The sequence below is a fragment of the Paroedura picta genome, chromosome 15 (genome assembly GCF_049243985.1).
Source record: "Paroedura picta isolate Pp20150507F chromosome 15, Ppicta_v3.0, whole genome shotgun sequence".
Lineage (NCBI taxonomy): Eukaryota > Metazoa > Chordata > Lepidosauria > Squamata > Gekkonidae > Paroedura > Paroedura picta.
The window spans coordinates 24,585,919-24,612,503 of record NC_135383.1 but is presented as its reverse complement, the minus strand read 5'-3'; the positions used below and the strand labels follow the sequence as shown (position 1 = coordinate 24,612,503).

At 43.1% G+C, this 26,585-nt stretch overlaps 1 protein-coding gene across 1 annotated transcript; it reads left to right on the top strand.

Annotated features, from left to right (window-relative positions):
- Positions 1–4,254: 4,254 nt before the first annotated feature.
- LOC143824548 (uncharacterized) lies at positions 4,255–25,760 on the top strand. The gene is made up of 15 exons (XM_077311933.1): positions 4,255–4,373; positions 5,275–5,391; positions 6,550–6,730; positions 10,561–10,722; positions 11,388–11,505; positions 11,919–11,969; positions 12,344–12,421; positions 12,530–12,586; positions 18,849–18,908; positions 19,315–19,379; positions 19,593–19,683; positions 19,933–20,031; positions 22,996–23,060; positions 23,910–23,987; positions 24,754–25,760. The coding sequence occupies exons 1-15, from the start codon at positions 4,304–4,306 to the stop codon at positions 24,953–24,955; spliced, it is 1,494 nt and encodes a 497-aa protein (XP_077168048.1). The 5' UTR covers positions 4,255–4,303; the 3' UTR covers positions 24,956–25,760.
- Positions 25,761–26,585: the final 825 nt, after the last annotated feature.

Below are 26,585 nucleotides of genomic sequence, written 5' to 3'. Positions count from 1 at the left end.
CAGAGACGCTGGGGCGGCGGCAGAAGGCGACCAGCGCCGCCTTGAAGAGCAGCCGAGTTTTATCCAAGGCATCCGCTTTGCTGAAGAATTATCCTTGCACATTAAATCCTGCGCCTTGCATAAAACCGCAAATGCTAAACGTGCTTCGGGAGCGCGGCCACGTCGCTCCCAAGCCGCGGAACCCACGCGCAAAGCAAGATTCTATCGGCGACCGGTCCCGCGCATGCGCGTGCCCATTGCCTTAGCGACGGTCCCGGTACTCCCCGCCGCGGCTGAGCGTTGCTGAGTGCGCCGCGAGAGAGGGAGCGTCTCTGAGCCCTTTCTTTGGACCCGCCTCTCCCTTTTGCGAGTTGCCCAGCGATTGGACCCCTTTGCCGCTTGTCATTGTCACGCCCTTCTCGCGGGTCAGTATCGTCCCCGCCCCCTAGAGCGGCTACAGAAGGCAGCGCCCCCTAAGGGCCGTGGGTGCGAAAGGCGCGGAGGGGGAGCCGCGGGGAGCCTCGTAGCGAAGGGAGCTCCGTCTTTGCCTCCTCCTTGTGGGTTGGGGGGAAACAAGGCGCTGCTAAAGCAAACACGAGCCCGGGATCACTAGGAGAGCCGAAGACGGCGTCTTGTGGCTGTCTTGGTTACCAAACCCGAATTGTTTCTTCTTTTAAGGATTTATAAACCTCCCCCTCCCAGTAAACAGTTTGGACAGATTAAATAAACGAATACAATAGCGGTTAAAATACTAAAAACAAAACTAACCATACAAAGAAAGAGAATATTGTCAATTCAAGGGCGGTCTCACGCGCAAGGAGTATATATACGAAAGCATTGACTGACCATTGCTGCTTGGGTCATAAATGGATACAAAGATAAAGTATATTATGTATTTCCTACCAGTCTGTGTAAGGTGCCTTAAACAATCTGACGTAAAGTCCTACATTTTTCCTAAATCTGCAGCGCTGTTGTGTAGTTGGATGTTTTTTTTATCGCACAAGATATCCAAGTCTTATTTTATTTGACTGACTAGATTATAAGCCCATTTTAAAGAGTAATAAAATGGGCGCTGGGAGGGCTCAGGCAAGGGCACGGCGATGGCGAAAGGGGTCTGTGTGGGCCGAGAGAAGGCTTCCCGGCCCACCCCCCACCCGAGGCTGCCCGAGTCCTCCTAGCGCCCATTTCATTACTCTTTAAAATGGGCTTATAATCTAGAGCATCATCACACCCAGGTGCAACCGAAAACTATGCTGCAGAGAGGAAATCCAGAGCAGATACTTGAATGTCAACCTTAAAAGTGCTACTGGACTCAAGTTTTGTTGTGGTACTTCAGGTCAACATGGCTACCCAATTTGCTCTCAGTGGCTCACATGGCAAGAAGCAGACTGCTGTGTCCTTTTACAGCTTGATGTTTCTGTACAGCTTCTCTCCCACACCATAAATCCATCCTTTAAAGTTTGCCTGGAGTGTCTCACCTATTGAAGAAGAAAGCGACTGAAAGAAGCCATCACCCCTGGAGAGCCTGCCTCATGGCTAGGGAATGAGCTGGCCTGCAGCTGCTAACTGTGGCAAGCTTTTTGTCTTCTCAGTTCTCTGTCATTCAATAACAAATATACGTTGAATTAAAGGTAAAGGTAAAGGTTTCCCCTGTGCAAGCACCGAGTCATGTCTGACCCTTGGGGTGACGCCCTCTAGCGTTTTCATGGCAGACTCAATACGGGGTGGTTTGCCAGTGCCTTCCCCAGTCATTACCGTTTACCCCCCAGCAAGCTGGGGACTCATTTTACCGACCTCGGAAGGATGGAAGGCTGAGTCAACCTTGAGCCGGCTGCTGGGATTGAACTCCCAACCTCATGGGCAAAGCTTTCAGGCGGCTGCCTTACCACTCTGCGCCACAAGAGGCTCTTATACGTTGAATTATACAACTATAAAATGAATGTCTCTCTTGATATTTTAATTTTGAGTATTTATATTTGCTGTAGGAAGAAATTGATTCGAAGGGGGTAGGGATGGAAGAAGCAGGCAAGTGAGATTCTGTGCCAAGACCTTAAAAGCAGTTGTCTAAAGTATTCCCAGCGCACAATCCAGGAGCACCAATCATGCTTGCTTGGATCCACCCTGATGTTTCTTGTGGAGAAATTGTTATTGAGTGATTGGAGGCTCGCCAGTTTAGGAAACTCAAGAGAACTGGACTCAGGCTATAGAGAGATTAAGGCAAAACCACCACAGGCAAATTTAAATTAAACCTTTCCCCAGGCTTTCTAACCACCAGAACAGCTGCTAGCTCAAGATTGCTTTCCCTTATTAAAGAGAGTATGCTATAGGCTCTTGGGAAAGCAGAAAAGCTGTTATGATGGAAAGGCTCTGCCTCCTCGAGTAGAAAGGAAAGGTTGCTTTTTCTGGATTTCTTGATTTATAAGCAGGAAAAGGATCCACAAGAGCCACTCCCAGTAATTTTTGAGGGCTTTACCATTTCCAGAATGTTTCTCCTCAGCATTCACATCAACCTTTCGCTTCCGATGTTGCGTTGAGACCTTCACTCAGACATGTGCAGAATCCCCAAGACATTTCACTTGACAAAACCTCTTTGCTTCTCTTGACATTTCCAATAGGTCTCTTTTGAGCTGAAACCCGAGGCTCTCTGGAGCCTTCTGCCGGCCGGCGGAGCGGGCTCGCAGCGTCTACGACGAGGCTCTCCGGAGCTTTTTGCCGGCCGGTGGAGCGGCCGAGAGAAGGCTTCCCGGCCCACCCCCCAGCTGAGGCTCTCACCAGCCGCTCCGCCATTTTCCCTGAGCGAGTGAAGCAGGCAATGGGGAGCCGCGCGAAGCTCCCCATTGCCTGCTTGGGGCGGGATTGACACTTGGAGGGGCCAATCAGGAGCCGCTTTGCGGCTCCTGATAGGCCCCTCCGAGTTTTTATCCCGGACCGGTCCCGCCCTAACTCCTCCCCACTACCCCTTACTCTTTTATTCAGTCCATGGCGCCCGTGGCGCCACGGGCTGTGTACAGATTGTCATTTCACAGGGTTCCTCTCCCTGTCCCTCCTTTAGCTCTAGTTCCAGATATTTCTGCTTGCTAGTAATAATTCTTGCCTCGTTGCTCTGTGTGGCCTTTCCCTCAGCAGGGGCGATCCCACCATTCAGGATTTTGCATTTAGGCTGCTGCTTGTTCAAACGCAGTTGGAATCGAGTATTTCCCCCTAGTGTAGTAGCCCATGACATTTCTATTCTGATTGTCCCAGGGTTATGTGAGTTGAGCTGCCCCACCTGAAAAAATGCCAGCCTTTCATCGGGGCTTTTCTCAGCTATCCACTAAGTCCTCCTCAAACTGAGAGCCTGTTTGGTGTAGTGGTTAGGAGTGTGGACTTCTAATCTGGCATGCCGGGTTCGATTCTGCACTCCCCCAAATGCAGCCATCTGGGTGACTGATAAAACTGTTCTGACCGAGCAGTGATCAGGACTCTCTCAACCTCACCCACTCCACAGGGTGTCTGTTGTGGGGAGAGGAAAGGGAAGCCGCTTTGAGCCTACTTCAAGTAGAGAAAAGCGGCATATAAAAGCTGCTGCTGCTTCTTGCCATAGCATTTCTGTTCTCTAAACTTAGCCTGGGATACTCCAAATAAGCTGGAAAATTCTTACTATAACAGCGCCTTCTTATAAATGGATGTTGTCATAAATAGATGCCCCTGGGATTTAAACACATTTGAAATACTGGGTTGTTTTTGCATATAACTGTGATAAGTGTTTGTTTCCCATGGCTTGTATTTGGTACTCCCTTAGCATGTATGAGAGAGTTGAAAACTTCTGCCTTTCATGTATATGCACTGCAGAATGCTAGAGGAGAGAGTGTTTTGTTCAGCCATTTTCCTAGTCCAAATTTTGTGAGGCCTACAAATAAACTCAAATGCATCTGAGTTCTCATAACTGATACCATTCTGATGGCAGCTAATCAACTATACCCTCAAGAAAAGGAAACGGAAATTAATTTCAATTTTATCAGCACGAGATTTCTTAATGTAGCTATTAAACCAGTCAGAATGATTTGTCAGAATGATGGTCCTAAAACATATGGGATTTTCATGCTTTGGTTTGTCTACTCTAGTTCTGAATGAGAGATAATTTAAGTGTTTGTATTGGATTAACAAAACCTGGTAAATAATTACCCGAAGAGGCTTTTTGCTGTGCAGATACTAGAACTCTGTGTGTTCATATTTCGTTTGCTAAAGATAGAAGGAGAAATGGGTTTTAACGCACTGCTTTTCCTTTCCAAACTGCTTCCAGTGAAGCGAAATTCCTCGTTCAGGAACGTGTTTCTGTGCAGTGATGGAGGACGCATATTGCAGCTCCTTCGAGAGTACCGAATACGCAGAATTAACTGCGGAATCGTCAGGAAGTACGTGTTAGCCATTTCTGAAAAGATCAGTTTGTAACAATTTATGTTATGTGAGAAACTTCTTGTGGAAGACAGTTTGCTCTCCCTGGTCAGTTTCATGGAAAAGGGCATCTCCCTCATGGGTTTGTAACAGGCCAACCCAAGGGGAGCTGGCAGGTAGCTGCTTTAATATGGTGACCAGATTTTAACATTGGTAAAGTGGGACACCATTGACTGGGGGGGGGGGTCTTGATTAAAAATTTGGTCTATATGGAGCAACAAAAATGGTCATAGAACGCAAAAATAGTATTGTAATATATATATATATTTACTTGCAGCATAAGTACAATTTGCCAGGTGCCCCCAGATGTCCCTTTAAAAGTGGGACAATCTGGTCACCTTATGGTTTAGTCTTAATGGCTAGGTTCTCATGGCAAGTGGGGCTATCTTACCGTCTTGGGTGAACTAGGGACTGTAGCCCATGGAACCCTCATGTCTCATTTGCCCTTATGAAGAGGGAAGAAAAATAATTTAACAGACAGTTGCTTTTTTGGCATTGTAAACTCAGATCCCCCTTCAGTCTTTGCCACTGCCTTACCTCACTGCTATGGTAGAGGACAGGAAGGCCTGGAGGATCACTGTCCATGGGGTTGCGATGGGTCGGACACGACTTCGCAACTAACAACAACAACAACAACCACCTCACTGCTGGTTTGCTCCCCTCCCTGGACAGTGATATATTAAATTAATATAATTCCCCACCGAGCCTTTTCCAAGTAGTTTTTATTCTAGACATCCTCACCTTAGTAATGGGATTGTAAATACATTTCATAACAGCTCCGGAAGGATGACTGCAGATAATCCAGGTTTAGGAATAAAAAAATCTAATTTACATTTAATGTTACTTCCTCTTGTACCTTAGTGGAGCCAAGGGACAACATTGGCGTCAGCAGCGAGAGCATAATTCCGAGTGCCAGCCAGTGCTCTGAGGATGATGTTCTTAAATGCACATTCCAGGCTTGTGATCCGGAAGAAGCAGGTAGAAAGTGTTTTCGTGCCACATAGAGACATCCAGTCTTCAAATCTAGCAGGAGCAGAGATTTGTTTCCTAATTGGTTAGCATGAGCACAAGAAGTCTTTAGCATCACACTCTTTACCCCAATTCAGTGTTCTCAAATATTACCGGGTAAAAATAGCAGCAAATCTGGGGTAACTATTTAATGACATTACGTCCTGGAAGAAAAGATAGATTTAAAAAAAAACGGTTAAGCTTTTATCAAGGGTCTGCTGCTCAGTGGTACAGCATTTTCTTTACAAGCAGAAGGTCCCAGGTTCAGTCTGCGGCATCTTCCATTAAAATGATCAGGAGGTAGGTGAGATGAGGGGTCTCTTCCTAGAGAGCTGCTGCCAGTCAGAAAAGACAATGCTGAACTTGATAGACCAAATATTAGCCAGCTTCATGGGTCCATATGTTCAGTTATTCAATTGATGATAACCACTTCAAAGTTATTGTGGCAGAACAGCCTAGACCCTGCTCTGCTTAAATTCTCTGAGGCATCTAGGCACCAGTAGTCATCCTGAGTCTCCACCCAATGACATACCATGCTCTGAACCTTTGGAGGGGTTATCCTGCTCCTCCCCTTATGTACACTGCTACCAGATGGCCAATTTTATAATTACCCGACAAGCAGACTAGCAGTCCCAGATTTCCTTTTGTGTCGCCTATTAAAGACTCTAGTGTCCATGTCCTGTTACCCAATGATGGTTTACTGCAATTACAGGGAATTAGCACTTTAGCAACAGACTGCCTCTTTTCCCTTGATGCCTGTTTTGGAATGGTATATTTGAATGGTGGAGGTCTATGTGGTGTGATGAGCAACTACCAGCATTAATTTTTTTTACAAAAGCAAATAAAATGGGAGAATGTCATTGTTTCAAGAGGTTTGAGTGCAATCGAATCCTCTTGGAACTGCTGCCACGGTGGTTCTTGCGCAGAAAAACACGATTCAAGCATTAATTGTCTCCAGCAGTTTGACACAGATTGTTTAATCCAAATTTCTTCTAGATAGGAGAAACAGGAACACAAATACTGAATGATGTAAACAAGAAATGAGAGAAAGATCCAGTTTTAAATAACTTTATGTCCTTGGATTTTACTGGCTACCTCTGACTTTGCTCACCTGTGTTCTGGTTATAGGAGTGGTGTCTGTTTTCCGAATCATTGAATACTTACAGGAGATGACAGGACAGAGTGATGAAGACTGTAGGTTTCAGTCTCTCTATAGAAGACTGGATCCAGAAGAGAGAGGCATTTTTGTTGAGTTTCCTACCTTCTGTCAAGCCATGAAGGAATGGATAGCCGAATGCCAAAAAGAGGGGTTTGTATTAACAAAAGTCATATGCGTTGGCTTACTAATTGTTTTGACATCCTTCTCTGTCCTTTCCCCTCAATCCTGGGCAGGGATCAAGAACAAACTGAGTAGTAACCGCTGGTCCCAGTAAATCAAAGAGTATCTCCCCCTGGACAGATTTGCACATCTACACTTGTGGTGTCGTTTAGAGACTCCACCTGGTTGCCTTGTTTCCCTACAAGCTATCATGGAGACAGTCAATAATCAATTACATTTTTACAGTTTTGGGCTATGGCAACTCCGGGAATGGCCTTCTACATTTCTGTCCTTCTACATTATGGCACTTCTGATAACAAGACGGAATAGGCACAATGTGTTTACAGAGATCAGACTTAGAGAATTCATGATGTAAGAACATTTAATAAATGAATAAAAACATGCAATACTCTTTCTCTACAGTTTGGATCATAAAATTGGAAGGGGTCATACAGGCCATCTAGTCCGACCCCTGCTCAATGCAGGATCAGCCTAAAGCATCCTTAATAACTATCTGTCCAGCCACTACTTGCAGACTGCCAGTGAAGGGGAGCTCACCATCTCCTTAGGCAGTCGATTCCACGGCTGAACTACTCTGAATGTGACAATTTTGTTCTTGATATCTAGCTGATATCGTACAACACGTAGTTTATAACCATTACTGTGGGTCCTCTCCTCTGCTGCCAACAGGAACCTTTCCCTGCCCTCCTCCAAGTGACTTAGAGAGCAATCATGTCTCCTCTCAACCTCCTCTTCTCCAGGCTGAACATTCCCAAGTCCCTCAGCCTTCACTCATGGGGCTTGGTCCTCAGAGGGTTTTTTACTCTTTAATTTGTACTTTTCAATATCATTAAGATTAGGGGGGCAACTTTCTGTGCATCGGAGGTAAGTCAATGTTTTTTCCCCAGCACAAAGTAGAGGAAAACAACTGTAAGAAAGAGCGTGACAAACAAAGAAAGATCATCCAATGTCGATTTACTTTCTCAGGCTGATAATAAGGCAGAAGAGATGGCTGTTAATCTGTGTCTTATATAGGAGATTAGACAGTACCCAAGACGTTTATAGGCTATATCTACATGTTGCCATCTGGTCAATGCTTGTGCTGAAAAAAGAAAAAGGAGCAAATGAAGAAAGAGAGGACACTGTCCTTAGCTTTCTAAATATAGTGTGGTCAGTGATGCAGCCTCTTTTGGGACATGGTGCTGACTTTGCACAGATGGCTTCCTCTCTTGTGAGGAAACTTGTCACTGTTTAAAATGCAATCTATTTCCGGGTTGGTTTTTTTGGGGGGGTGGGGCTGGAGGGGTGGGGAAGGGAAGCCCATGTAGAGAACTGCCAAATGGATAGCATTCTCCTTCCGAAGATATACATGTGTGTGCTGATTAGTAAATAAAGACATCAACAGCATGTTTTGATGTAATAATTATGAGAAAGTATGGGAGGATATTAAGAAAGATCTAATTTTATGGAATAAACTTAACCTCTCTTTGTTAGGAAGGGTTTCAGCTATAAAAATGAATGTGTTGCCAAGGATGATGTATTTATTTCAATCAATCCTGATAATAATTAAGAAAAATTGTTTTTTAAAATGGCAGAAAGATATTCAGAATTTTCCGGGTTGGGTTTTTTGGGGGTGGGGGCTGGGGGGGTGGGGAAGGGAAGCCCATGTAGAGAACTGCCAAATGGATAGCATTCTCCTTCCGAAGATATACATGTGTGTGCGGATTAGTAAATAAAGACATCAACAGCATGTTTTGATGTCCTTGCAAAGCAGCTGGTCAGTCTTGGGCTGAAATCTCATGAACCCTGAAAAGAGCTGGATGGTCATAACGTGCTCTTAAATTAGCCCTCCTGGATGGCCATCAATCCATACAGTCAGAGCCTGACACAAGTTTACTTAAAGCTGCCTTTCTGTTTTTCACACGCGCATACCGACAGCAAAAGGGAGTCAGAAAGTGGCAGGTTTGATTTCACAATTTCACTTTTTTGAACAGAAAGTCCTGATGGGTTAGAAGCATTTATGGGGGCTGGCCAGGGCAAGTTTGTAAGTTCCAGCCTTTGAGGACCCAAACAGATGTGACACGAGAGGAATCTGTAAATAGATATTTCTGGAGTTTTAAAAAGAGAAATAGCAGTCTGGCCTGAAGGGCATTGATTCAGATCAGGGACTCCCTTTCTAGAAAGCTGTTGTATTTCTTTTCTGTTTCCTAGAAGATCTTTGTGGACTAGTCTCTGTGTACCAGAAGAGGCTGCCTGTAGTATCTGCAGAAAAGAGTTTCCAACCTCCAGGAGGAAAAATGGATGAACTGGGAGGGGTGGGTCCCAGTGAAGAGACAAATATAGTACAGAAGCACTGGGAAACCAATATGGCAATAAAAATATCCAAATTGGACTTATATTGAGTCGTCTCTCTTCAGTTTCAGTTATTCTTTAATCCTTATTTCACACAAGTCCCGACGTGTTTCGCCGACGCCTTTTTCAAGGGACAATGTTTTTTATATCTAAGGACCCGCTTCAACTTATTAAGAAATCTCTTGACAGAGTATGAGGTCATACAATAGCTCAGCTTAGCTTGTGGCATTTCAGACGCCTATTAACCTCCAGGAGGGACCTGTTTTGCAAAGACACCAAAACAGGGCGATCTCCCAACATCTCCGTTCATCTCCTGGCAATTAAGATTAATTTATAAGATCAATTTATTTAGATCAAAAGGCAAGAACTATAGTAAATAGTGATTTATCAGAAGAATATATAGAGGGACGAGGAGGCAAGGGTGTCCACTCTCACCCCTACTTTTGAGGTATTATGTAATAAAGTTAGATCTGAACAAGGGATTAAGGGCACTAAAATTGGTCAGCAGGAATATAAATTGAGAGCATTTGCTGATGACGTGGTCTTCTTCTTAGAGGATCCTCTAAACTAGCGATCCCCGACCTGTGGGCTGCAGACCACGTGTGGTCCTTCGACTAATTGGAGGTGGGCCCCGAAGGACGCCTCCCCCCCCCCGGCCCTTTACAACACACTTCGGGTGTCATTGTTTCCCATCACTCCCAGATGGGACTATCTCATTGCAGAGAAACAAGCTCAGGGTTCCCACTGATTTGTCATTGTCAGGAGTTAAAATTTCCATGAAAATAAAATGTTCCTTATGTTCATTGTTGTGGCGTGTCTGTATCTTATTTTAAATGGATGTTTAAACATTACCATAGCGATCAGAGAGCGTTAGGGCAGTGGTTGAGAGTAGAGGAGTAAACTACCCCCCCCCCCATCGGGCCTCAGTAAAAGGCGTTGAGTGGTCCCCGGTGATAAAAAGGTTGGGGACCACTGGTGGTACTTAACGCCGTCAAAATTGGCAAAATGGTCTCAGGATTCTGACAAGAGATGTTGGAAATGTAAGATAAATGAAGGCCACTTTTCCCATATGAGGTGGAGCTGCCCAGGGATGGTTAAATTTTGGAATAAAATATATGTAGAACTTAAGAACATGCTGGGTGTTAACTATTAGTAACTGTTAAAATTACTAATAAAGTAAAAAAAAGAGAGATTGAAAGTCTCTAAAGAGACTTATTAAAGTTATGTTTCTTAAAACAATTAAGATTAACTCGCCTGGAGAAAAAGGCTGCTCCAGGTATTTCCCTACCTAAGAGCTGGCAACCCTACGGGCAGCACGATATTCAAGGAAGCAGGTACCAGAGTTGTTTAAAGGGGAATGGACAAATAGATGATGGTGGTTGCGGTGTCTAGTGAGCATTCTCACAGAATAGTGTGCAGAAATCTCTGATTTCCTACTTTTTCCATATCCTTTTTTCCCCTAACAAAAGAGAGGAGGGGACAGATGTGACGAGCAGCATCACAGATTTGCAGCAGGGGAACAAGCAGCTAGCCATGCAAAATGCCAAGCTGCAAAGGACAATCGAGACGGCAGAAGAGCTCAATTTGCGACTTTCTGAGGAGATTGCTGACCTGAAAGGAAAGCTGAGAGGGTACGTTAAAACAGACTGACTGGCTGACTAATAATTAGGACTAATCCAAGGAGGTAGAGGGTTCGGAAATACGTGGAGGTTTCGGGGTAGAGCCTGAGGAAGGGGAGAGAATGTAGGGTACAGTGACATAAAGTTTATCTTCCAAAGCAGCCATTTTTTTTCAGGGAAACTGATTTTTGTTGACTGGAGATCAGTTGCAATCCCAGGAGATCTCCAGATGCCACCTGGAGGTTGGCACTCCTAGGCCAGAGGGTTTAGTAAAAAAGAAGATATGAGATTATGTAATATTGAGAGCTGAGTTGAAGGAGGTCCATGTAATCCAATAGGAGGCTCCTTCGTATTTTCTGTTCTCCCCTTGTTTCAGGTCTGTTCCCACCCCCCTATAATGCCTTCTAATCAATGTACTGAAGCCAAGGTTTCTTGTCCATGGATGGTGGGAGCCTTCGTCCAGTGTAACAGGTTTCTCTTACCAGAGGAAGGCTCCTCATGCTAGGTGAAGACCCCATTATTAGCAGAATGGAAACTGTGGAGGCAATCTATATTTTCCAGCCTGGACTGTGCTTCTTTCCTCTTAACACCGACACTCTTTGTTTGCATACCTGTAAACCCAGCAAAGTTTGAAATGTGAGCATTTTAAGTAAATATCTATTTGCCCTTTATTACAGCAATCAGCAAGCCCTAGAACAAGCTAGAGCAATGGCAGATGAATTAGAAGACATGAAGTTTTTCTCCAGAAGTTTGGAAGAGGAGAATAGAAAACTTCACATGCAGGGAAGGCAGCTGGTCAGTACTTCCTGATATTCACTTGCGGAGGTTATCCATAAACATGTAGGTGTAGGTGCATTTGTCGTAATTTGCAGTAGGTTACTGAAATCACAACTTTGGGGGGATTAGAGAGTGTAGATTCCTAGTTACTGTGAAACTGTGGGCAGGCTCCTGTTTATTGCAGCCGTTTTGTGTAAATACATCTGAAAATGTCTGAAAATGTGTGGTGTAAATATATTATCCATGTGGCTTCTTGTGAACTATCTCTGAATTTGTGGTACTTGCTGTTCATGGGACAAGAGGTCTATAATTGATGACCCATTTTTCACAAGTTCCCATCTGTATGCAGACTCCTGAACCACTCCTGGGTGCTGTAAAATGTGATGTCAAAAAAACTGAACGAACTAAGACATTTCCCCTTCAAACTTTAGGAAAAAGAACAGCATTGCCTGTTGAGTCAAGCAGATAAACTGTTCGACGAGGTAAGCAGGGCTAAAAGGACCCCTATTGCCAGGCCAGTATTTGAAGAGCACGACCCAAACAAATGTCTTTTTATAAAGGGATATCGGGCTCCGGGAAGGACCTTGTTTCTTTTACAGTTGTAGCTTCTGGTCACCAAATGGAGAGCCAAACGGTGGGGAATAGTTGACACGTGACCAACGGTAGGAAACGACATGGGATGAATGTACGTGTCTGTTTCTCTTAAGTATGCATAAGGCGGAAACCCACCAAAGTGGATAGTTGATGTTCTCAGTTTCCACATTCAGCTGGAGAAAAAGCCCAACCGAAAAATTATCAATATAGTTGATTCAGCACGAGATGACCGTGTACAAATTCTGGTGTGTTTTTTCTACAGAACCAGATGTTGCTTCAGGAAAAAGAAAACTTTAAGGATCAAATCAGACAGCTGAGCACAGAGAAAGCCGAAATGCAGGTACGGGAGACCTGATGAGCCTATGCAGCATTGTTAACATGTTTAGTTTGGCTGATAAACTCTGTTCTTATCATTTATGTTATGACTTGTTGTGTTTCTTTCTTGCAGAGACAACTCTCTGAGTGTGAAGAGCTTATCTCTTGCAAAAATGCAGACCTTGACAAGGTGAGCTGCATCTAACAAATAACACCAACCTGAAAATTAGAAGTGAAACCAAACTGAAAGGGTTAACTCTCTTTGACCTGTGTAAATTCATTGCCTTAATTGGGCTTAAAAGAGTACACCTCTGGGTAAGGTCATGCTGATGGAGCCGAGAGCTCTGGCCTGTGGGGTTCAGTGATGTTGGGGTACCTGGGGCAGCAGTATAATCTCCCGCTACTCTCTACCAGGAGGCACACTGCAGAGAAGAATTCTGTTTTGTGTGAAAGCTCGCTACTTTATCGGTTTAATCAGGACTTACACTTGGGTCTCATGGCCAAGTCCCATGCCCACCAGACAGCCTCTGCTGACCCAGAGCTCACTTCCTCTTCTCCTAGTGCTTCCATTAGACCTCGCTGAAAACCATGATCTTAGATAAACGGAAGTGCAAATGGAAGTGAGTCTCGTAGCTTGTCCTGGCGGGATTTGTTCATTTGCAGGTGTGTATTAACAGGGCACACCTGCCTTCATGGATCACTAGGTGTCACTGCAGCCTCATAGCTAGGCATAAGTCGGTGACAAGAAGCCATTTTTAAAATAAATGGTAAGATCGCCTCAAGTGGGTAGCCGTGTTGGTCTGGAGCAGCACAACAAAACAAAGCCAGAGGCTTCCGGTGGAACTTCCGCTCCAGCTGGCTGGCTCCGTATCAACGGAGCTTCTTCGTGTTAGAGAATGCAGGTAAAAACTCTTTAACCTGCAAATTAGAATTCTCCAGTACAAAGGAGAAGCGACGGGAGAGCTCCAGTGCCTGATAAAGGTGAAAGCTGTGAAGGAGAAACAGTCATAGTGACTGTAACCCGAGAGCAGCATTTCATCCCGGCAGGAGAAAAAGAACTCCCTATCAACATGAAAGACCCTGAGGGGACTGAGGCTGGAGCGACCTTTCATTTCCTAAAACTAGGTGATTAAACAATTGAAATGTAAAGTGGAGGCTGTATTGTTGAAGAATCCTTCTAACTCATCTGAGCTAGATTCTTATTTCCCGAAGGCTGATTGAAACACCCCACTCCTCATTAAGACGCTGAAGGAGAAACTGAAGAGGGGAAGGGAAAGCTGATGTATAAAGTCACAGACGGTACAGAAGATTTTTGTTGTTGCCTTATTAACTTTTGAATAGTGTTACTACTTATCTAAAAGGAATAATGACTCCCAGGGAAAAAAAGGAGGTACAAATGCAGTTTGCTGTCCCCACGCCAGATAAAGTGAATATGCAGGAGATGATGATAAAATTAACACAAATGACTGAGACTTTAAATGACATAATAGAAAAGTAAATAAAATTGATGAAGATTTAAGCAATATTAAACAGGAGACAGCAAAGATTTCAAAGCTGGAACATGGCATATCTCAACTAGTAGAGGACTTTAAAATTGTCAATGAAAAACTGGAAAGTCTAGAAGATAGGATGGAAAGCCTGGAAAATGAGAAGGAGAGAGAAAATCAAGAAAGAATGTGGATAGAAGTGAAACAAAAGGAAAGACTTTTAAGACTGCGTTCACTGCAAGAGCTGGAAGGAGAAGATACACATAGAAGAGTAGTTAATATTTTGTGTGAGATGTTGGAGAAAAATGAGGGAGTAATGAATTTGGAGGTGGATGAAATTTTTCGTGTAAACTCAAAATATGCTAAAGAAAGAAATCTGCCAAGAGACATTCTTATAAGTTTTGTTAAGAAATCTATACGGGATGCTGTACTTCATGCACATTATGAGAAAAGGTTCCAAGTGGATGGGAAGGAAATTATTTTGTTGAAGGAAATGCCACCAAAGATTTTGAAATTGAGAAAGGAATACAGTTTTATAACTGAAGTGTTGAAAAAAAATAGGATATATTTTAAATGGGAAATACCAGAAGGTATTTCATTCCAATTTAAAAGCAGGGAAGTTAAGATCAAAGACAAACAGAAAGCAAGAGAATTCCTAAAGAAACATAAAAAAGAGCTGAATTAAAATATTGGTCTGTTTGTAACAGAGCAAAACTAACTTACTTATGTTGTGTAATAAAGATATGAATATAATAACTTGGAATGTGAATGGTTTAAATGACCCCAAAAAACGTAAAAGAGTGTTCCAATTTTTGAAAAGGGGGAATTTCCAAATAATCTGCTTACAGGAAACACATATAAAGGCATCGGTTAAAAAATATTTAGTTAATATGAATTTGGGTTTAGATTTTGTGTCAGCAATGAAAAAGGAAAAGAAAAATGGTATTGTGTTATATGTTAAGGAACAATTGAAACCATGTTTAATAAAATCTGATAAAGATGGAAGATATATAATGTTAGAAGTGGAAATAAATGGCATCAAAACATTGGTGGTAGGGACATATGCTCCAAATGAAGGTAAAAGTACATTTTTTGAGAATTTGGCCTGTGAAATGTCAAATTTATTATACTCTAGTGTTATTTTAATGGGGGACTTAAATGTGGTAACTGAACCTAAATTAGATAAGAGATTAAGTAATGGGAATACTGGAAGAGAACGAGGGAAGTTACCATTGAGTTTCTTTGATTTGGTTGATAATTGGGGATTGGTGGATGTGTGGAGGATTAATAATAGAACTATGCAAGACTTTACCTTTTTTTCTGAGAGACATAGTTCATGGTCCAGATTGGATATGATTTGGGTTACAAAAGATATTGTTTTAGATGTAAGAAAAATTGAGATACTACCGGGATTAATATCAGATCATAGACCTGTACTAATGAGCTTGAAGTCCAAGAGAAGGAAAAGTAATCAAAGATGGCGAATGATGGATAGTCTACTATTACATGAAGAAGTTGTGAAAGATTGTAAGGAGAAACTAAAAGACTTCTTTGAATTAAATATGCAGGAGGATATTAAAATGAAAATGGTGTGGGATACAAGTAAAGCCTACATGAGGGGGCTATTGATATCCCACAGCTGTAAATTAAAAAAAATTAAAGATCAAGAAAGGCAGAAACTAGAAGAGGCAATAAAAAACAAGGAAAAAATGTTGTTGGAAAAACCAAAATATAAAAATACTCTACAACAATTAAAGCTATTAAGAAAACAACTGGAACTCTTAGAGGTGGCCAGATTAGGTGAACAGTTAAACAAAGTAAAACAACAACATTTTGAACTGGGAAATAAACCAGGCAGATGGCTCGCTTGGAAATTAAAGAAGAAACAACAAAATAAATTGATTACAGCACTAAAGAAAGATGGGAATATATTACTGGAGGAAGAAAAAATTAAACAAGGCTTTTTTGAATTTTATTTAAAATTATATGAGAAGCAGGACATCTCTAGGGAGATGTCTAAGAGAGAAATACTTAGAAAAACAGAATATTTTGAAATTGGACTCAGAACAGTTAGAATTATTAAATCAGCCTATAAGCTCAGAGGAAATTATAAACACAATTAACAATCTAAAAGATGGTAAAGCTCCGGGACCTGATGGGTTATCAAGTGCATATTATAAGGTTTTTAAAGAAGAAATATTAATAGCTTTAAAGGAGACAATGAACAAGATTATAATTGATGGCATCCCAGATTCCTGGAAAGAGGCACATATTACGGTTATACCTAAACTGGAGACAAATGAGGTGCAAAATTTTAGGCCTATTTCTTTAGTAAATATAAAATCTTTACGAATATACTGGCTAATCGGCTGAAAGGGATACTGGTTAAGATAATACATGAAGACCAGGCGGGTTTTCTGCCCGGTAGACAAGTTAGAAATAATATAAGGATAATACTAAATGTTATCGAATATTACCAACTGAGACCGGATAAACAACTGGCGTTATTCTTTATCGATATGGAAAAAGCTTTTGATTCTGTTGATTGGAGTTTTTTATTTAGCTTACTCGAAAGGATGGAATGTGGTGGAACATTTATAAATTGGATAAGGGAGATTTATAAAGAACAGTGGGCAAAAGTAATAGTAAATGGTGAGCTTACAGAGAAATTTAATATTCAGAAGGGAACACGGCAAGGTTGCCCACTCTCACCCTTACTTTTTATCATGGCTCTAGAAGTCTTTAATCAAGACATAAGAGAAGACAAAAATATTACAGGTCTGAAAATTAAACAACAGACCTTTAAATTGAGGGCTTATGCGGATGATTTGATATTGATTTTGGAGGATCCTTTAGATTGTATAGATGTGGTATTAGGTAAGCTTAAAGATTTCGAAGAGGTAACTGGTTTAAAAATAAATAAAACCAAATCAAAAATAATTGTGAAAAATATGGATAAGGAGAGTCAGAAAGATTTAGAAGGGAAAACAGGATGCCAAATAGTTAAAACTTATAAATATTTAGGTATCAATATTGCTAGCATAAACTTGAATCTATTCCAGGATAATTATGAGAAACTATGGACAGAGGTCAAAAAAGATTTTAAAAAATGGGAGACTCTCAATTTATCTTTTATGGGTAGAATATCCGCCATAAAGATGTATATCTTGCCAAAAATTTTGTATTTGTATCAGAATATTCCAATTATTAAATCGGATAAGCCATTCAGAATTTGGCAGAGGGATTTGGCAAGTTTTGTTTGGAGAGGGAGAAAACCTAGAATAAAAATGAAAATTCTTTGTGATGCTAAAAAGAGGGGAGGACAGGCATTACCAAATTTAAGGATGTATTTTGATGCATGTAGTCTGGTTTGGATAAAGGAATGGATAGTTTTAAGAGATCAGAGATTATTAACATTAGAAGGTGCAGGCTTGAGGTTTGGTTGGCACGCATACTTATGGTACGAAAAAGAGAAAGCAAATAAACAATTTTTACATCATGTTATAAGATTTGCTTTATTTAAGGTTTGGAATAAGTATAAAAGAAAATTATATTCTAAAATTCCTTTATGGCTGTCACCACAGGAAGCTCTGTTCAGAGGGCAAGTAACACCAGAAACTAAATGGTTAAATTATAAGGATATAATTGAGACTTTTACTCAAGAAGGAATAACGCAGTTTAGAATTAAATCTCACGAGAAATTAGCGCAAGAATATAAATATGTAGATTGGTGGCTATATAGACAGATTAAGGATAGATATGAAAGGGATAGGAAGCTATGGGAATTTGAAGTAGAAAAATCACAATTAGAGTTATATTTATGCAAAGATGATAATCATTTAATCAAGAAGATGTATGAATTATGTTTATTACTGTACACGGAAGATGAGGTGGTCAAAGATTTTATGATTGTTTGGGCAAGGAATCTTGGTCACAACATTCCATTGGAAACCTGGCAAAAAATGTGGAGTAAAGATCTGAAATTTACGAACAGTTATTATATTAAGGAAAACTATTATAAAATGCATTACTGTTGGTACATGACTCCGCACAAATTATCAAAAATGAATAAAAGCCTACCGGACAAATGTTGGAAATGCGGGGAAGTGAGAGGGACAATGTTCCATATGTGGTGGACATGCAAAAGAGCAAGACACTTTTGGCAGGATATCCACAAAGAAATCTCAAAAATCTTTAAGGACTCCATAGCTTTAAATCCTGAAGCTTATCTTTTAGGTTTTCTGATAAATGAAAAAGATAAAAAATATGGAGAATTATTTAGATATTTGACAACAGCGGCAAGGATAGTCTGGGCAAAAAAATGGAAATTAAAAGAGACGCCCACCATATTTGATTGGCAGTTGAAAACATTGGAAATTGCTCAGATGGCAAAATTGACAACTTCTGTCGAAGATAAACTAATAACAGACTTTAAGACAAAATGGAACTCATGGATAGAGTATATTAGAAAAAAGTATAGTTGTGGATTTATGACTATTGGTTACGATTTATAATTATTAAGGGGAAATGAGAATTGATTGAAATTTTGCACAGGAGAATTAATGTTTTTTTCTTGTAAATTCTTTAACAAATACAGTTGGAAGTTATTGTTTATAAATGTAGTATAGTCTATTGGTGTGTAACTTTGGAGATGGCTAAATGTATTTTTCTTGTAATGGATTGTAAATAAAATTTGAAATTATTAAAAACAAACAAACAAACAAAAAAACAAAGCCAGAGTCCAGTGGCCCCTTGAAGACCAATAAAGATTTATTCAAGGCGTGAGCTTTCGAGTGACAATCTGAGGAATCTTGCACCCAAAAGCTCACGCCTTGAATAAATCTTTGTTGGTCTTCAAGGGGCCACTGGACTCTGGCTTTGTTGTGTTGTAAGATCGCAATTGGCTTTAAGGCGAGGTTGTCATAATCTTCTACTGACTGCTACGATTATCTTTGGCTTTCCCAGAAAGAGAAACAAGTGGAAGAGTTGACAGTGACTCTAGACGAATACCAAATGATGGTTCAGGTAACATTGGCCTTATTTGGGACCTTCGGGGAGCCTACCCAGAGTGGTTTATCTGTAATATATTGTATAATATGCATTTGATTTAGTGTGGGATGTAGAAATACATGTGAACCCTCAACTATCCTATCTTTGGGTAGGAGGGAGTCCTGTCCAAGAAAGAGAGCTGTTAGGTCGGGCGGCAGGAGGTATATCGAAGCAAAAAGCTTCTAACACAATCCTACTGTTTCCACACATAAAACTCTGGGAATTCTCACCATTAAACCTGGCATCCCTAGAAAACTAGACTCCCCAAGCTTTAGTAGGCAAGCATCGACACCTGAACTGTTTGATGGCCTGTGGTTCTGTCTAGGTGGCCACAGTAGCAGTTGAACAGGCGTACCAAGTTTTCTTTGTGACATTTGTACAGGAATTGAAATCGGACGTCCGCAGGCTTCAAGAGCAGCAGGGCGATTCCTATGAAGGAGAAGAAGCGTAAGTATTTCTAAATATATGGTCCCCCCCCCTGCCCAGCCCATACCTGGGGTTCCCACCCTATTTGCCCCCATCTTGAGCCAGGCCACATAGTAGAAGATAGTAAATTCCGCATCCCAAATCTGGAACGCTCCTCTCCTGTATTGTAGGGGGTCACACCAAAATAAATGTTTCCTTACTGTAAATGCTATGTCTGATCTCTGTTCAATGCAGGCTGCTGAGAGGTTCCCCCGAAAATGAGAATGCCTACCATGCACTGGTTCCATTCCAGCCCCTCTCTGTGGAGATTGAAGAATCCCAACAAGTAAGAAGATGACCCATGTTAACATTGGTGTAGTGAATATCCAGTGTTGGCCCTTGATAGTTCCACAATCAGCCCTTGCAAACTCTACCTGGAAGGGGAACAGCATTTTCTCGGGGACGACCCCTTGCCGTTTTGGTCCTGGGAAGCAGTGCTCTCTCTGCCATAGAAACGCTACCTTGAGGGAAGACACTCAAACCACCGACCATATTGATCGAGCCCTGAGCTGATAGGACCTTGCTTGTTCAGCAGGAGGAGGGTGAAGAAGGCGGTCTGCCTAACCCTTTTGATGGGATGCCGTCACCTGTGGTGACAGGTAGTGAAGAAGACAGCACTGACACGGAAGAAGAGGTGAGTGCGGCCATTACAAATGGAACACAGAGACATTTTTTCCTTGTCCCTTTTGTTCTGGGAAGAGGGGCACCCATGATAGGATTTCCTGACCTGCTTTTTAAACTGTTTTTTTTAAGTACTTGTTTCCATTTGAGTGTTGAATTCAGGATGCCGTTATGAAAAAAGTGCTGAAAATTCAAGCCTCCCTTCTTGATTTGGAATGATGCAGAGTACCAAGAATACGAACGGACTACTCTCCGTCCCTAACACAGATAGCTCATCGACAGGGCTGATTTCCCCACAGATACCTCTCTGTACTTCACTCCTAATCTAATCATATTGCTGCTGTCATTTGGCCTCTGAAATCATCCGCTCCGATGGGACGGACTCTCCATCAGATATAATGGAGGGATGGATGGGGGCACCCTCTTCAGGAGCCCCTAGAAGTGGGCCCCTTGGGCCAATCATTTCAGAATTTGGAGGGGAGCCAGGGAAGAGCTACCCTGAAAATTTGGAGGTTGCAACTTAAACCCCCATCCCCCCCAGGCCCTGGGAAAAGCGGAAAAGCTGAAATTCCCATTATAGTCAACGGCACCATTGACTTCAAGGGGTGCCAAAGCCAAATCAGCCGAATTGGGCCCTTAGTGCCCAAGCCTATTTTCAAGTGCTTTGCTCAAATCTTAAAAGAAAGATGAGACTCTTAGAGCTTTCAGTGAAATTTGCTCCAAAGCAAGGGGCATAAGAGCAAATCTTCCCTAAGGTTTCGAAACAGCAGTTCAGTGATGTTCAGAAAACGCATGACACTTCCTAGTGCCTGACCCTTTTCACCTACAGGTATTACATATCAACACTTCTGGTTGCTTCCTGACGTTGCCCTGTACTTTCAGGACAGAGAAGATGAAACTGGCTTGGGTGAATTGAATTACACCCTCCAGAACTATTGTCCAATATTTGCTCCTTCCTGAGGTGCTGAGTGACTAATGTCTTCCTGGTGGCAATCATGTCCTCTGAAACGCCGGCTCATGCCCCTTTTGCCACAGACTGCCTTGCCTGTGCACAGCATTCAAAATGTCACGGGTCCTTCCTCCTTTCTCATTCCAACGTCAGAGTTGCCTGATATCTTGACTATTGTCAGTTCACGTAAATGGGCTCTGATCCACAAAAGCTTGTACTGGGAATACTCTTTAGGGTGCCACAAGACTCCTGCTTCTTTTGTCTTTGACACCAATAACTTCTGCTTATACATTCCCACTGTCATGATGGTCAGTTCACACTCTGGGGAAGAGGGGCTTGCCCTCGGAAGCGCACGCCTTGTGAGGTCATAAATACAGAACGTCTTGATCTGACATTTCGGTTCTATATAGCCCACCATCTCTTCCCCCCATCATCTGTTCTCACCGTTCCATTTAGACTAATGGAATCTCCTCAATGAGATCTGTACTATTGTATTTGTTAATTACCCCTTTCCTGGGTAAGAGCTGTTTTTCCCATCTGCAGGGACTTAGAGAGGGGGTTATGTGCCTTGCATAGAGATAATTAGTTTTCTAAGGCTGGGGGGGGGGGGTGGAAGAAAAGACCAAATGGATGGGGGGAGGACTCTTCCTTTTGGATACCTAGCACCATTTATGTAGCTATCGCAATTATGAGCCATGCAGTATCAACTGCAAATGGAGCTTGCTCACCGTAACTGCCACCTGACCCCATCATCCCATCATGTCTTTGATTAGACTGGAGTTGAGTTAAAAGACCCCCCCCCCCTGTCCTGGTTTTTCTTTTCTTTTTTTTTGAATGGCCCACCAAGTAGAGAAAGGCAACCATGTGGACATGTATCGCAGGCTCAATGAGACACATTGTGGCCAGCCTCCCCAGTTTCTAGCTTACGGGGCCTTTGGTGCGACAGACCATGGCTGACGCTTGCCCCTTCGATGTGGTGGGCAGCCTTATTGAAGAGCTACTGTGGGGTGAAGCAACTGGGGTTGTTTTTAAAGAGGAAAAAATAAAGGAGTAGACTGGACTATTCCGCTGGGGGGGGGGGGAATCATCGGGCAGAGAGAAGATGACTGCAAGGGAGAAGCGTTTAGCGCAGCGTTTTCAGCTATATGCTATTTTCCCCGTATGCAGAGTGTGTTTCTTCCCTTTGGGGAGCATGTTGGGACGTGATGCTTCTCTCCTTTGGAGTGCCACAGTCCAAGAGAAGTATGGCCATTAATGAAAACGTTGCAAAAAGTAAGATAAATAAATATCCCTACAACGGACGAGAAACACTGCAGCCCCTCTTTGGATTTTGGGGCCCGAGCACAGTTGTTTGGGGGCAGGAGCAGGACAAGCAGAACAAAGGCCAACGATGAAGTGGGAATAAAGTTCTGAGTAGCTGGAAGAAGTAGAATATGAAGTGAAGCTCTTCCTAAATGTATTTTAAGTTGTTCTCTTTGAAGGGCAGGAGAGAAAAATTGTTAGACGTGGTGATCCAAGAGGCTTTTCTTTTCTGAACCCCTTGCCCACTGGTTTCATTAGCATTCTCAAAAATAATTTGGTTTTGCCCACATAGTTAAACAAGCAGGACCCCTGACTTATTGTCGTAGGTACTATATATGTTGTAAGAGACCATCTTATATGCAATTGTTGTGGGTCGAGCAGTCATAATTTAATGCCTGGTGACCGAAATGGGCTAGTTAGGGTAGCAGGAGTTTATTCTCTGTCAGATTGCTTTGCCCGCCTCTGCAGAACCCTTGCACAGGGAAATCTAGCTGCAAAACCCCGTCGGAAGTGGTTGATCCAAACGTCCGCAGAATGCTGAAAAACTAAAGTAACAGTTCGAAGGTTATCAAGGGATTCAGGAGCATGCCAAAAATGCCCTCAAAAGTTGTCGGGTGTTTTCAGATGGCGAAGGCATCACAAGGTTTAAATGAAAGGGGTAACAGATTTGTGTAACTTGCGTTAAAGCACCTTCATTGCGTCAATGTTTCCCCCCCCCCCCCAAAGGATGAATGGAGAGAAATAACTGAAGTCACCGGGATAATAGAAGTCACACAAGTCTCAACAGAATTGTAAGTCTCCACGTTAGTCAGATAATACTACGGGTGCCAGGCCCCTCCTGGCCATTGGTAGGGGATTGGGGGGGGGGGGGGAACGACTGGGGTTGCCAGATTCCTATCAGAAAACTCCAGAAGAGATGGGAGTCTGAGGAGATGGGAGTCTGAGGAGGACAGAGACTTCAGTGGGGTACAACGCCACAGAATACATCCTCCGAAGCATCCATTTTCTCCAAAGGAACTGATCCCCATAGTCTGGAGATGAGCCGTCACTCCAGGGGGTCCCTAGGCCTAACCGTGAGGCTAGCGTCCCTAATCCATAAGGGTGGTCCTTCTGTACTTGGGGGACGAGTTCCAAATCCAGAAACTGCAGCATACATCTGATCAAAAGTACTTGTGGTAGTCCAGGGGAAGGCTGGAGGGAAATGCTTTGATCCTAATTATGAGAAAATAGCTGTGCTTTTTTACCTGCAGCCTATCAGTTTAGTGCTCTGCCCAGTTACCCCTGCGGCTGATTCCCAACACAGATTTTTCTCTATGTGGAATACAGCCCCCCCCCCCCCGCTTTAAATCCCGACATAGCTTTTTCCTTTAAGCTAGATAGGAGAAAACCCCCCACTTTTGATCCAGCTGAGCAGAATCACTGCTGAGCAGGGCATCCATGTGGATGTTCCTTCTGCAGGCATTACAAGGGGACAGTGTCAGACTTTGCATTCCCTTCCCCTTTTTGGCCCCGTAAAGGTCTCTCCATCCCTCCCTCTTTTCCAAGTTGAGGTGTGACCTATTGCCCCCATGGTGAGAACCGCGATCTTATTAGCACCCCAAAGCATTCCAGTTTCCAAAATATGTGAGTTTCTGTTCCAGCTGGTATGAAGCAGGACCCAATGATGAGCCTGACTGGAAGAAGCCAGGCAACAAATGGTGTGCAAGTCTCTTAGACTGGTAAGCAATCTCCACAAATGCTTGTGTCAGATTGTGGCAAGAACACTGAGTATGTCTCACTGCTGTTCAGCACAGCACTTCTGCATAGTCAGCTGCTGGGTCAGCCCCATAAGTGGGTCACACCAGTTGCAGCACAAACAAAATAGAAAGAGGTGGGAAAAGAAGATGGGCACAGACAGTAAAGTGCAAAAATAGTTGTCCAGAGCAGGCATTTCAGCAGTGCTAGTCTGATGAGCCTAGTAGGAGCTCTTTAGTTCTTGTCTTTCTGCTTCTCTCTAAGAAGAATCCATAAAGTATTTTAGGTGTTGTTTGCTCAAGTTGAAGAGAAAAGTCTGAAACCCATGAAGTCTGAAACCCTAAACGCAATTCAAGGCATTTTCTTCCATATTTCTGGCTGTGACCTATATGAACTAACCATAAACGAGAGAACTTTGAGCGCAGGCCATGGGTTGGATCCAATAGAGAACATTTCCTTCCTCTAGAGCAGGCTCTCTCAACTGTTTTTCCATTGAGAAACCCCTGAAATATTATTCAGGCTTCAAGAAACCCCAAAAGTGGCACAATCATGTAGAATATGGTCGGGAAGCAGAACTGTGGGCGCCTGATTTATTTAAAATCTGTAATTCCTTCTATTAGCCATTCCACAGTTTCTCCAGTAGCTTTTTATGTTTGACTTTTGCCTTCTCTTTCCCTTTCAACTGTTATGGCTTTTCGGGCAAGGAGCCCTCCGGTAGTCCTGAGAATAACCTGTCCTCTCTCTCCACAGGTTCTTTGATTTACCGATAGTGTGCCTGTTCCTGTTCATCTTGCAGAACCTGGTGCTTCCTGGCCTCCTTTTTGCATGTGTTGCATTGCTCACAATGGTCTACATAGTGCCACCATATGGCCATCATGCTGTCTGGAGCGAGTCCAGGGGAAATCACTGGACTCACCTGCGGTTGCTGTACCTGCAGCTGCCACCAATGTAGCTCTGCTCCTCTTCATCCATTTGTGCAAAGGACAGGAGGACCAATGCCAAACACTAAAAAAAAAAAGGGAAAAAAAGGAAAAAAAAGGAAAAAAAAGGAAAAAAAAGGAAAAAAAAGGAAAAAGAGATCTGTGAAAATAACTGTGAAAAAAAGGAGAGGAGGACCAATGCCAAACTCTAAAAAAAAATAAAAAAGGAAAAAAAAGGAAAAAAAAGGAAAAAGAGATCTGTGAAAATAACTGTGAAAAAAAGGAGAGGAGGACCAATGCCAAACTCTAAAAAAAAATAAAAAAGGAAAAAAAAGGGAAAAAAAGGAAAAAGAGATCTGTGAAAATAACTGTGAAAAAAAGGAGAGGAGGACCAATGCCAAACACTAAAAAAAAATAAAAAAGGAAAAAAAAGGAAAAAAAAGGAAAAAGAGATCTGTGAAAATAACTGTGAAAAAAAGGAGAGGAGGACCAATGCCAAACTCTAAAAAAAAATAAAAAAGGAAAAAAAAGGAAAAAAAAGGAAAAAGAGATCTGTGAAAATAACTTGGAAAAAAAGGAGAGGAAGACCAATGCCAAACTCTAAAAAAAAAAAAAACTGTGAAAATAACCGGCTAGATCACTTAAGCCACGGTTTTCGTGAGAACCAACCCTGTTTGTAGATGAAATATGCTAAGGCGCATTTATTGTGCTCGCCTACTATTTTGTTTTCTCTTATTGTATGTCTCAGAGGACTCTGAGGCACATTAGGGTAGTCTATTGTAAATACACCATTATTTAAGTATAATAGTAAATAAAGTTTTTTTCTGTTTTTTCTATTAAAAACATGTATCCGAACTACAAAAAAGAAAAAAAGAAAAAGAAAACCTGTGAAAATAAACCGGCTAGATCACTAAAGCCACGGTTTTCGTGAGAGGAGGCCAGCTGCCGCCCCCCGACCCTCCCGAACGCCAAAATGGCCTCCTCTAGCCCCGGGAGCGGCGCAGCCAGTCCCGGTGGCGAGAGGAGGCCGGCTGCCACCCCCCCAGCCTCCCCGAAGGCGAAAACGGCCTCCTCTCGCCCCGGGAGCAGCGCAGCCGGTCCCGGCAGCCTCCCCCACAGACTCCCCGAAGTCCAAAATGGCCTCCTCTCGCCCAGGGAGCGGAGAAACCAGTCCCAGCGGTGAGAGGAGGCCAGCTGCCGCCCCCCTCCGGGCTTCCCAAAGGACATAATGGCCTCCTCTCGCTCCTGGCGGTGAGAGGAGGACGGCCGCAAGCCTCCCCAGCCTCCCCAAAGGTCAAAACGGCCTCTTCTTGCCCCGGGAACAGCAAAGCCAGTCCCGGCGGCGAGAGGAGGCCGGCTCCCGCCCCCACCAACCACCCCGAAGGCCAAAACGGCCTCCTCTCATTCCCAGCCGCCCCGAAGGCCAAAACGGCCTCCTCCCGCCCCGGGAGCGGTGCAGTCGGTCCCGGCAGCCTCCCCCCCAGCCTCCCCGAAGTCCAAAACGGCCTCTGCTCGCCCCGGAAGCGGCGAAGCCAGGATCTTTCGGGCTGTGTCCGAGGAGCTGGTCAAGGCGCGCCACATGGCTGCTGAGGTGCTGGAAGTTCAAAGCCGCAGGAAGTCTTGGTGGGTGGGATGCCAGCCTGGCTGCTGGACCCCCTCTCC

Bases quoted from the DNA above. Each gene is read 5' to 3' on its own strand.
- LOC143824548 (XM_077311933.1), top strand. From the start codon at position 4,304: ATGGAGGACGCATATTGCAGCTCCTTCGAGAGTACCGAATACGCAGAA. The intron at 6,731-10,560 runs GTTTGTATTAAC...CCCTAACAAAAG, and splicing joins GCCGAATGCCAAAAAGAGGG to AGAGGAGGGGACAGATGTGA. The intron at 11,506-11,918 runs GTCAGTACTTCC...TTCAAACTTTAG, and splicing joins ACATGCAGGGAAGGCAGCTG to GAAAAAGAACAGCATTGCCT.